At 23.0% G+C, this 12,209-nt stretch overlaps 1 protein-coding gene across 2 annotated transcripts in view; it reads left to right on the top strand.

Moving 5' to 3' along the window:
* The window catches only part of LOC117169133 (F-box/LRR-repeat protein 16), a 46,930-nt gene that overhangs the window by 30,089 nt on the left and 4,632 nt on the right, over positions 1-12,209 (top strand). For both annotated transcript variants that reach the window (XM_033355323.1, XM_033355324.1), the window contains exons 5-6: positions 2,845-3,040; positions 11,418-11,566. In XM_033355323.1, coding sequence (XP_033211214.1) covers positions 2,845-3,040; positions 11,418-11,566 — 345 coding nt within the window. The remainder of the gene's footprint in view (positions 1-2,844; positions 3,041-11,417; positions 11,567-12,209) is intronic.

Here is a 12,209-nt window from a genome sequence, read left to right as displayed (position 1 = left end):
CGAGGAAGTAGGATAAAAGAGGGGAAATCAGGAGAAATAATTATAGGGGAAGGAGAACATTTAAGTGAAGAGAAATTAGGGGAAATTAAAGGAAAGGAAGTAGTGGAAGTGAGGAGAAATGAGAATGGGGAAGTAGGTAAAATGAGGAGGATGAGAATGATGGGAAGTGACGGGAGGGGAAGTGGGGATAGTGAGGCGAATTGAGAATAGGAAAAATATGAGAAGTGGATGGTATTGAGGGAAGAGTAATTATTGAAAATGATGGAAGGGGAAGTATGAGAAGTGATGGAAAGTGAGGGGAAACGAGGGTAGGGGAAGTATGTGAAGTGAGGAAAATTATATAAGGGGAAGTGTGGAAAGTGACGGAAGAGGAAGTGAAGGGAGGGGAATAGTAGGTGGAGAATCAGGGAAGATGAAATAGGGAAATTGCGAGGAAGTAGGATAAAAGAGGGGAAATCAGGAGAAATAATTATAGGGGAAGTAGAACATTTAAGTGAAGAGAAATTAGGGGGAATTAAAGGAAAGGAAGTAGTGGAAGTGAGGAGAAATGAGAATGGGGAAGTAGGTAAAATGAGGGGAGGAGAATTACGGGAAGTGACGGAAGGGGAAGTGGGGATAGTGAGGCGAAATGAGAATAGGAAAATATGAGAAGTGGATGGTATTGAGGGAGGAGTAATTATTGAAAATGATGAAAGGGGAAGTATGAGAAGTGTAGGAAAGTGAGGGGAAATAATGGAGAAATTATGAGTGGGGAAGTAGAACATATATTGGTGGAAAAGTAGGGGAAATTAAAGGAGAAGAAGCAGTAGAAGTAAGAAGAAATGAGGGTGGAGAAGTAGGGGAAATGAGGGGACCCGAGGATAGGAGAATAATAGGTAGTGATGAAAAGAGAATTAAAGGAAGTGACTATCAATTTTTCTTTTTAACCCCTTTTTTAAATTCTCTTTTTTCCCTTGTTTCTTTATTTTTTGACCCAGTTGTCAAGAAACTTCCCCTTTTTTCTCGTTTTTTCGCTTAAATGCGAACTGAATTACTAAAACCTAATAAGAAAATACTGATCTTTTTGGTTAAAAGTTAATATTTTTGTTGTTGAAAACTCCATTTTTATATTCCACTATTTTGTTAAGAAGTCATCTTTTTGTTCGAAAATTTGTCTTTTTGCACTAACAATTTCACTATTTTTGTAGAAGATTAATCTTTTTTGGTGAAACAGGCAATTATTTAGTTGAAAATTAATGCTTTAACTTAATGAAAAATTTTTTTTTCTAGTTAAAAATGCAACTGTTTGTTTCAAATTTGTACTTTTTGTAGAACCTTTTTTGTTTCTGTTAAAAATTAATTTTTTTTAACCGAAAATTTAACTTTTACATCTTTTTTTGAAAACTTTTTTTTTTAATTCAACTATTAACTTAAAAATTCATCTTTTCTTTGAAAATTAATCTGCTCTGTTGAGTATTCATCTTTATAGGCCGAACTATCAGCAATTTGGTTAAAAATCCAGCGTTTTTGTTGAAAATTCTTATTTTTTGGTCTAATTCAAATGTTTTGTATCCAATTCGTTTTTTTGTCTTGAATATTCAACAATTTCGTTGACATTTTTTATTTTTTAACTAAAAAAATCTTTTTTGGTTGCTGTTTTAACTTTTTGGTGAAAAATTATCTGATTTAGTTAATGATTAAATTATTTTGTAAAAAATTCGCCTTTCTTGTTGTACCATTTTCTGTTTTTGTTGCAAATAAATTTTTTTATCTGAAAATTGAACTTTTCCACGTTTTTTAAAAACCTTATTTTTTTTAGTTTTAAATTCAACTATTTGATTGAAATAATTTTTTTTACATTGAAAAATCAGCAATTTGGTTAACAATTCAATCATTTAGTTGAAAATTTCATAATTTTACAAAAGTTAATTTATTTTGGTAAAATTAATTTAACTTTTTTGTTAAAGTCCTCTTTTTGGCCGAAAATTAAATTTTTTTTAAAGATCCGTCTTTTTATGAAAAATTCGCATTTTAGATGAAAAATTCATCCTTAATTGTACAAAAATTATATTTTTGTTTGAAAATTAACTTTCTCTGTTGAAAATTCTTTTGTTCTTGTTAAAAATGAAAGTGTTTTTAGTTGATTTAACGATTCTGTTAAAAATTCTTCTTTCATGATTGGAAATTAAATTTTTTGTTCTCAATTCATCTTTTCGAGTTTAAGAATCATCTGTTTTTTATTTTACTTTTTAGCTTAAAAACTATTTAATTCAACAGGATATATAAATCAATTTTATTTAAAAGAATATGTTCCCTGTTATTCCACTATTTTTGTTAGAAAAAATCAGTTAAATAATTAAAAAATAAAATATTCGAAGTTTAGCAATCATTTGATGCATTCCAATCTAAAATATTAAAAATTTAGATCAAACTTTAAATTTGAAAGGTTCTTTTGGAAAAAATGAAAAATCTTGGAAACAAAATATTGAATACCCTAATAACTATCACGATTTAATGATTAATTGTGGTATTTTTTAAAAGAACAAATATTCTTAATTGTGAGGACGATTTCAAACATATGAAAATGGTTTATTTAACCATTTTTATTTGTTTCTTAATTTTTATATCGACTTAAATGGATTTTCAAAGACCTAAATATATCAAATTTTTTAACAATATTTACAATAAAATTATACAAAAATATGAAATTTCCTATAAAAAGATTATTTCTTCTTTTTTAAAATAAATTTACAAAACGATATTTAATTTTTCCCCATTTTTTTGAAAAAATTACCCTTCTAAAATTTAAAAACAAAAAAGATTTAGAAAACGAGAAGAAATTTAGAATAAATTGTCTTTTTTTAGTGCATTCGCTGCCGAATTTAACAGTTCTTTCGCTTTCGGGATGCAGTAAAGTGACCGATGATGGGGTAGAATTGATTGCAGAAAACTTGCCAAGACTCCGTTCGCTAGATTTGAGTTGGTGTTCGAGAATCACCGATGCGGCTCTAGAGTACATCGCCTGTGACTTGAATCAATTGGAAGAGCTTACCCTGGACAGGTATTGTTTAAATAATTAACTGATGGTTAGAAAATAATCTGAAAATCAGAAAAAAGTCAGGGATTTAGAATAAAATTCAAAAGTCGGGGAATTTTTACACGAAGCACTTTACGTAACATTAAAGTTAGTCAAGGATTTGACTGATTTTAAGGGGTTTTAATATTTCTAAATATTTTTAATTATTTCGAAAGATTTTAAAGAATTAAAAAAATTTTATGGTATTTTGAAAGAATTAATTCCAAGGAATTTTCAGTTGATTTCAATGATTTGAAGGAATTTCAAAGAATTTGAAAGATGTCAGGGCATTTTTAAAAATTCCAAGAAATTTTCAAGAGCTTTAAAAATTTTCCAAAGGATTTTTCAAGAGCTTGAAAAAGTTTCAAGTGATTCCAAAGAATTTCAAATATTTTAGGGAATCAAAAAAAGTATTTTCAAAGAGATTTAAAAAATTTGAAAATATTAAAAAATATTTTTTTTCAATATTCCAAAGAATTTTTAATTTATTTTAGGAATTTAATGGGATTTCAAGGGAGTTGAAATATTTTACGTTATCTTGCATTATTTTTAAGCGTTTTGATAACTTTAAAACGCTTCAAGGGATTTTAAAGTATTTAAAAAGAATCTAAAAATTTTAGTTTTGTTGTTGTTTTCATTTGCAGACAATTTCAAGAGCTTTCAAAAATTTCAGTATTAAAATATTAAATATTATTTGTTCAGTATTAAAATTTCGATTCTTTTAAATATTTTAAGGAATTTTAAATTTGATTTCTGTAATTTAAAGGATTTTTAAATTGATTTGAATAATTTACAGAGACTTAAAGGATTCAAAATATTTTAGGATATTAAAAAAATATATTTTCAAAGAGCTTTAAAAAATTTCAAAATGTTAAAAAAATATATTTTCTAATATTGCAAAGAATTTTTAATTGATTTCTGTAATTTAATTTAATTTCAAAGGATTTAAAATATTTTAGGGAATTTAATCAAATTTCAAGGATTTTTTTAATTGAATTCAATAATTTAAAGGGATTTTAAGGATGCAAAATATTTTAGGATATTTAAAAAAATATATTTTCAAAGAGCTTTCAAAATATTTAAAAAAATATTTTTTTCATATTCGAAAGATTTTTTAATTTATTTCAGTCATTTGATGATTTGAAAACATTTCTAATAGCTTTAAAACGTTTCAAGGGATTTCAAAATATTTTAAAAGAATCTAAAAATTTTAGGTTTTTTTTTTAAATTTGAAGAAAAGTTCAAGAGCTTTGAAAAATTTCAAAATATTTTTAAATGTTTCAAAGTATTTTCAATAGATTTAAAAAGTTTGATGGTTTTTAAAAATATTTTAAAAGAATAGACATATTTTAGGCATTTTTTTTAATTTGAAGAAAATTTCAAAAGATTCAGAAGATTTTTTAATATTTTAGGGTATTTTAAAATATTCTATGGAATTTTCAATTGATTTCTGTAATTTAATATAATTTCAAAGGATTTTAAATATTTTACGGTTTTTTTAAATTGTTTTAAGGATTTTTCTAGAGCTTGAAAGACTCAAGTGATTTCAAAGGATTCCAATGGATTTGAAACATTTTAGGATATTTAAAAAAAAAGTATTTTCAAAGAGCTGTGAAAAATTCTAAAATATTTAAATATAAATATATTTTTTTTAATATACTAAAGAATTTTCAATTTATTTCAGGAATTTAATGGGAAAGTATTTGAAATATTTTACGTTATTTCAAAGCATTAAAAATTTTTTAAAATATTTTAGGATATTTTTAAATATTTCATGGAATTTTCAATTGATTTCAGAAATAAAATGGGATTTTAAATTATTCAAAATATTTTAGGCTATTTTTAATTATTTTAAGGCATTTTCAATAGACTTCAAAAGTTTCAAGGGATTTTAAAATATTTTAAAAGAATCGATTAATTTTAGGAATTTTTTTTTATTTGAAGAATTTTTCATGAGCTTTGAAAAATTTCAAAAGATTCATAAAATTAAAAAATATTTTAAGGTAGTTTGAAAGATTCTAAGGAATCTTCAATTTATTTCTGTAATTTATTTAAAATGAAGGTTTTTTTTTATTCAATAATTTTAAAGGGATTTTAAGGATTCAAAATACTTTAGGCTATTAAAAAAAAGTATTTTCAAAGAGCTTTAAAAAATTTCAAAATATATAAAAATGTTTTTGGTTTTTATTAAATATTCAAAAAAAAAAAAAAAAAAATTCCATTGATTTCAGTAATTTAATTAGATTTCAACGGATTTGAAATATTTAAAGTTATTTCACATTATTTCAAAGCATTTCAAATATCTTTAAAACGTTTCAACGGATTTCAATATATTTTAAAAGAATCTAAAAATTTTAGGATTTTTTTTTTAATTTAAAGAAAATTTCAAGAGCTTTGAAAAACTTTTAAAAATTCAGAAGATTTAAAAATATTTTACGGTATTTTAAAATATTCTAAGGAATTTTCAGTTGATTTCTTTAATTTAATATAATTTGAAAGGATCTGAAATATTTTAGGGTTATTAAAATATTGAAAATATTTTTCAAGATCTTTGAAAAGTTTCAAGGTCTTTAAAAATATTTTTAAATATTTTAGAGTATTTAAAAAGATTCTAAGAAATTTTCCATTGTTTTCTGTAATTTAAAAATTTTTCAAAGGATTTGAAACATTTAAGAATTTTTAAAATCAAAGTCACTTTTTGTCATTTTTTTTCTCATATTCACTTTTTTAAAATAAAATATCCATAGTCACTTTTTCAATAAAAATATCACTTTAGTCACTTTTCTTTTAATAAATTCACCGCTATTGAATTCAGGTATATACCTATTTCTGAATTTTCTTGAATTATTTTGAAACATTTTAGGGTATTTTGAAAGATCCTGAGAAATTTGAAAAATAGATATCAATCAATTGTAGGTTTTTCGAAAAATTTTTAAGCCTTTGGGTATTTAAAAGATTCCAAGAAATTCTCGAGAGCTTAAAAAAATGTAAAGGAATTTCATAATTTTTTTAAATATTGTAGAGTATGTTAAAAGATTCCAGTTAATTAATTATTTTATTTAATATTATTTTATTTAAAGTATTTTAAATTATTCCACGGAGGTATTAGGAGCCTTAGAAATTTTATAAATATTTTAGGATATTTAAAGATTAGAAATTAATTTAATGTCAAGGAATTTCAAAATATTTTAAAGGATATACAAAATTTAAGGGTTTTTCTTAAGTTCCAAGGAAAACATTTTTTTTTAATCTTAATAATTAAAATAAAAAAAAAGGTCGAAAAAAAGTGTAAACAAATTTTCATGTTGTATAGAATTTCCTAAAATTTTTAAATTTTCTGAATTTTAAAATCACTCAAGGTATTTTAATACATGTTCCAGGATTTCAAGATTTCATAGAATTTCGCGGGATTTTATTTTTTATTTTTGAAGAGGATTTAAAATATTGTTTGCACTTTAATTTTTTGTTTAATTCACCTTGGATTATTATTATTTTATTATTATTATTATTTAATTTTGATTAATTTCAATTCTTTTGAATTATTTTAAATTCAAAAGAACATTAGTCACTTTAAGTAATTTTTTGGGTTAGAATAATATTAATGAATTAAAGAGAATAAATTAAAATTTTATAAATTATTACTAAATTCATTACTAAATATAAAAAATTCTTATATAAATAAATTAAAAATTAGAACTAATTTATTATAGTTATAAAAGATTTTGTAATGATTAAATAAATAATAAATAAAGTAATAAAACATAAAATTAATTAAATAATTCTGTAGAAAATAAATATTACAAGAATAGAATTTTGGTCCTTAAATATTAATAATCACAGAAAAAGGAAAATTATTAATGAAAAAATCAGGAAAGTCAGGACATTTTTTAAATGATTTTTTATCAGCTACCCTGAATTCATAGATGGACTAAAAAAAATCCAGAAGAATTCAAATTAATTGCTGAATTCTGCAGTTTTTAACTTTGTGACTCTGTCATTCTTCTCCTCTGGAATAATTATTATTTCCTCATATTGCGAGTTAGATTCAGGCGTAAAAAATATTGCCAAGTATTTCTATTTAAGGCCGTGTTGCACAACGCTCAAATTTTAGCTGCTGTGAAATGTGAGAATGCAATGTGGTTTCTGTGGAGTGGCAATTCGTCCAACCCAATTGACTCGTTGCCACGATACTAAACGCATTAAATTTAATTCAATTCAATTAACTTTTCAGTTTGCTCGTGCAACGCGTGTGAAATATTTGGAACTCTTCATTGTCTAAATCGACGAGATAATAATTCAGGAATCAGGCAAACAAGTTCCATTATTATTCAAATTAAAAAGATTCTAAAATAATTATAAACTTGAGAGAATTCCAAAAAATTTGAAACAAAATGTCGATTTTTTTAAGATTAAAAAAAATTATTTAAAAAAATTTTTAAATGTTGCAAGAGAAAAAAACTTTACTTAAGATTCCTGGGGAAAATTCAAATGATTTTTTGTTATTAAGAATCAATTTGATGAAAAAATTGAAACATAATGTAAAACATTGCAAATGATTTCTCCTAAAATTTTCCTGGGAAAATTGCAAAATATTTCTTTAGAATTTAGAAGATTTAAAAAAAATGTTCTCAATAATAAAAATGATTTTCTATTTTCAAAAATTAATTTCCAAAGTTGTCAAAAAGAATCTGGAACATTTTAGGGCAATTATTCTATTTTTGCAGAATAAAAAATATTAGCAAAAATTCGAATCATTTCAAAAGATATTTAGAAGTTTTAAAAAGATTCAGAAAAAAATATTAATTTAAGAAAATTAAAGAAAAATTAAAACGAAATTTAGGTTTTTATAATATATTGAATAACAACTTTGTAAGAATCGTGAAAGGTTTCGAAAGAATAAACAAATTTACTTGAAATTCGTGGATAAATTAAAAATGAATTTTAATTTTAAAAAATGATTTTAAGATAAAATTGAAAGAGGTTTGAAAACATTTCAAACAATTTCTTAAAATTTTGCAAAAAATTTATAAGATTTTGAAAATATTCAATAACAATTTTACACTTGAAAATAGTTCAAAAAATTTTAAACAAAAATGATTTCAAGAGGGTAAACAAATTTTCTTACGATTCCAGAGAAAGTTTTAAATGGCTTTTTGTATTAGAAAATTAATTTTGAAATAAAATTTAAAAAGATAGAAAATTATTTCAAAACATTTCTAAAAGTGTCACGAAAAAAACTGGAAGATTTTTAGACAATTTTTTAAAATTTTGATCGGGTTTTCAAATATTCGAATCATTTTAAGGTAATAAAAGTTTTCGAACATTTTTTTTTATTATTTAAAAATTTCAACAAAATTAAAAAACGGCTAATTTCGATTTTTTAATGACTTTTTGCATTGAACATGTAATTTTAAAAGAAAATTTAAAAAGATTTCGAAATATTTCAGAAAATTTCAAAAAATTCGCAAAAAAATCTAGAAGATTTTTGAACAATTTCAAAAAATTTTAAGTGATCTTTCAAACATTCGAATCATTTCGAAAGATATAAATCCGTTTTAAAATACTTGAAAAATTAATTTGAAATTTAAACAGATTAAAAAAAAATTAATTTAGAATTTTAATGATTTTAAAATAAAATTTTAAACTTCTTAAGTATTTTAAAGTGTTTCAATTAAAAAAAATGTATTAAAATTCATGGGAAATTTTAAAGTGATATTCTACATTGGAAAATTAATTTTCAAAGATGTCTAAAATTGTCAAAAAAATAATCTGGAAGATTTTGGAACAATTCTTTTATTTTTGCAACTTTTTAAACAATTTTAGGGAAAATTCGAATTTTGTGCAAAATGTAAATTTTTGAAGATTCTGACCGAAATTTATGATTAAAATATTCTGTAATTTGGACCATTTATATTTAAAAATTCCAAAAAAATTCATCAATTTAGAAGATTAAGAATTGAAAACTTTGGATTTCTGATCTTTAAAATTATCGCAATTAAAAAATTTACCATTAAAATTCTGCAATCTTTAAGTTATAATTTAAAAAATTGTTGCAATTTTGATAATTTACATTTTAAATATTCATCAATTTAGTAGGTTTAGAATTGAAAACTTCTTATTTTTGATATTCAGAATCATCAAAATCATCTCAATTATCACAATTGAAGAATTTTTATTTGTACATCTTCTAATTTAGTTTAGTAAATTTTAGAAATTATAGAACTTTAAACTTTAGATTTTTTAAATTAAGAAGTTTTAATTTTTTTAATTGCAGTTAAAAATTATGTAAGTTTCAATTTTAAAATAAAAATTCTGTAATTTTATTAATTTTGTTTTTATCTGTACATCTTTACAATTGAACAGTTTTCAATTGTAAATCTTCAAAATTGAAGATTTTTAAATTGCAAATCATGAAAATTTAAGAATTTTTAGTTGTAAATCTTCTCTATTGCAGAATATTACATTTTCAATCTATTAAATTAAAGAGTTTTAACCTTTTTTATTTAAAAATTAAAAATTATACCAGTTTACAATGGACAATTCTGTAATTTCGATGATTTACATTTTAAAAAATTTCAGTTTGGAAGATGTAATCTTCAAAATCATCCAAATTGAAGACTTCGTATTTACACATCTTTGAAATAAAACATTTTTTTAATGTAAAACTTTGAATTGGAAATCCTTATAATTGAAGAGTTAAAAAAAATTAATTCACAATTAAAAATTATGTTGTGTTTTTAAATTTTATAATTAAAGCATTTTTTATTATAAATCTTCACAATAGAAGAATTTCACATTGAAAATCGTAAAATTTAATTGTTTTGAATTTTAAAGCTTCAAAACTGTAGCATTTTGAATTGGCAATCGTTCAAATTGAAGGATTTTTCAATTTTACAATCTAAAATACAAATTATGCGAATCATAAATTTTAAAATTAAAAAATATTTTAGTTTTATTAATGAAAATTATTTAATGTTGATAATTTTTGCATAAAAAATTTATTTAATTTAGAATATTTAAACAAAATTATGAAAATTTTTAGTTTTACAATGAAAAATTTTGCAATTTGCATTATTTAAATTCGATATTTCTTGAATTTGAAAGGCTTAAAATTAAAAACTTAAATTTTTTATATTTTCCATGTTTAGTATTTAAAAGAAGCATTCAAAACTACCACATTTTAAATTATATATTAAAAATTGAAAGATTTTCAATTGCAAATATTCAAGAACGACCTATTTCCAAGGGGACGACTGAAAAATCCCGAAAAATAAAATTCCCGACACTGTAAAATTCCCGAATAATAAAATTGCCGAAAAATAAAAATACCGAATTGGAAAATTTCCGAATAATAAAATTCCCGACAAATATTGGCGAGTTATAAAATATCCGAATTTGAAAATTTCTGAATTTAAAAATTTCCGAAATCGAACATTAAAAATAATTTGTAAAAATAATATTTTGTTTATTGAATTTGTAATCAATAAAACTTAGTTACAAAAATATTTTAATTGTTTAATTTTGGGAATTTTCCAATTCGGTAATATTATTATTTGCCGGGAATTTTATTATTCGGGAATATTCCAATTCGGTATTTTTATATTTCTGCAAGCTTATTATTAGCAAATTTTAATACTTGGGAATTTCCCAATTCGGTATTTTTATTTTTCGGCAATTTTACTATTTGGGAATTTTATTTTTCGGGATTTTTCAGTCGTCCCTTTCCGAGAGGTTTCTAAAATTTTATGATTTTAACCTGTAGACGTTCAAAATTAAACAAGCTGGTAAATTGACGATGCGATAAAAATTAAGAATTTCAGAATGTCAAAAATTAAAATTAAACTTTAAAAAATGCACGAAAGCCAATGTCGCCATTTTAACATTCATTTTTATTTATCTTCATTAACAGAGATATTTTAAATTATATTTTATATTACTTCAAATTGAAGCACGTACTTTTGTAATATTTAATAATTATGCAATTAAAATGAAAGAACGTATAGTAATTAATTTCTTCCGTCAAAAAATAAATAAATCCAAACGACATTGTTAAAATTTTATTTCCTGTACTCTCTTTTGCAAAAAAAAACCTTGAACAAAAATAATTTCCAGTGGGTGAAGACTTATGTTAACGATTATTAAATCTCATGAATTGTTTTCTGGCATAGTTTCTCAAACTTATTGCAGATAATTTTACTTTGTGAAATTTTCTTGAAGTGAGGTAATTATTCTGGAATTATATGAAGAGCTTTTCTTAGAATTTTCCTTGAAAATATTTGTGTAATTTGAGAATAATGAGCAGCAGTGTCATTTTTATTTTAGTTTCTCTGTTTTTGTTGACGTTTTTGTTTTTTGTTTTTAGGTGTGTTCACATTACGGATATTGGCGTGGGATATATTTCGACAATGGGTTCGTTGAGCGCTTTGTTTCTGAGGTGGTGTTCACAACTCAGAGATTTTGGACTTCAGCATTTGTGTGGAATGCGATCTCTTCAAGTTTTGTCGGTGGCTGGTGAGTTTCTTTTTTTCAAAAATGAGTCATTTCTATGGCCTAAAATCTTTCGAATAAATATAAAATATAAAAATTTCACAAAAAAAAAAAGAAATTTTCAACAAAATAAATTTTTAAGCAAGACGAATTTTTAACAAAAAACACAAACTGAAAGAGTTACATTTTCAAGCAGAGATGAATTTTCAATAAATTAGTTAGATTTTCAACAAAATAGTTGACTTTAAAAAAGGATACTTTTTAACAAAATTGATTAATTTTCAACAAAATACACAAAATAATTACTTTTCAAAAAGGTTACCTTATAACTACGGTGATTTTTTATCAACAAACTAAATTAAAAACATGAATTTTTAAACAAAGGTGATTAGTTTTATTCTAAAAAATACGAATTTTTAACAAAACAGTCCCATTTTCAACCAGAGATGAATTTTCAACTAAAATGGTTTATTAAAAAAAAAGTTGCAACCAAAAACATGATTGTTCAACCAAGAAGATTATTTTTCTACTGAGAAAGATGAATTTTTAAGAAAATATTCGTTTTAAACTAAAGAGATGAATTTTAAAACTAATATGGTGTATTTTAAACAACAAAAAACGGATTTTTAACCAAGAAGATTTATTTCTGTTGAAAAGATGAATTTTT

The sequence above is a fragment of the Belonocnema kinseyi genome, chromosome 3 (genome assembly GCF_010883055.1).
Source record: "Belonocnema kinseyi isolate 2016_QV_RU_SX_M_011 chromosome 3, B_treatae_v1, whole genome shotgun sequence".
Classification (NCBI taxonomy): domain Eukaryota; kingdom Metazoa; phylum Arthropoda; class Insecta; order Hymenoptera; family Cynipidae; genus Belonocnema; species Belonocnema kinseyi.
Note: the sequence above shows the minus strand (reverse complement) of the source record. Positions and strands in the feature narration are given on the sequence as shown.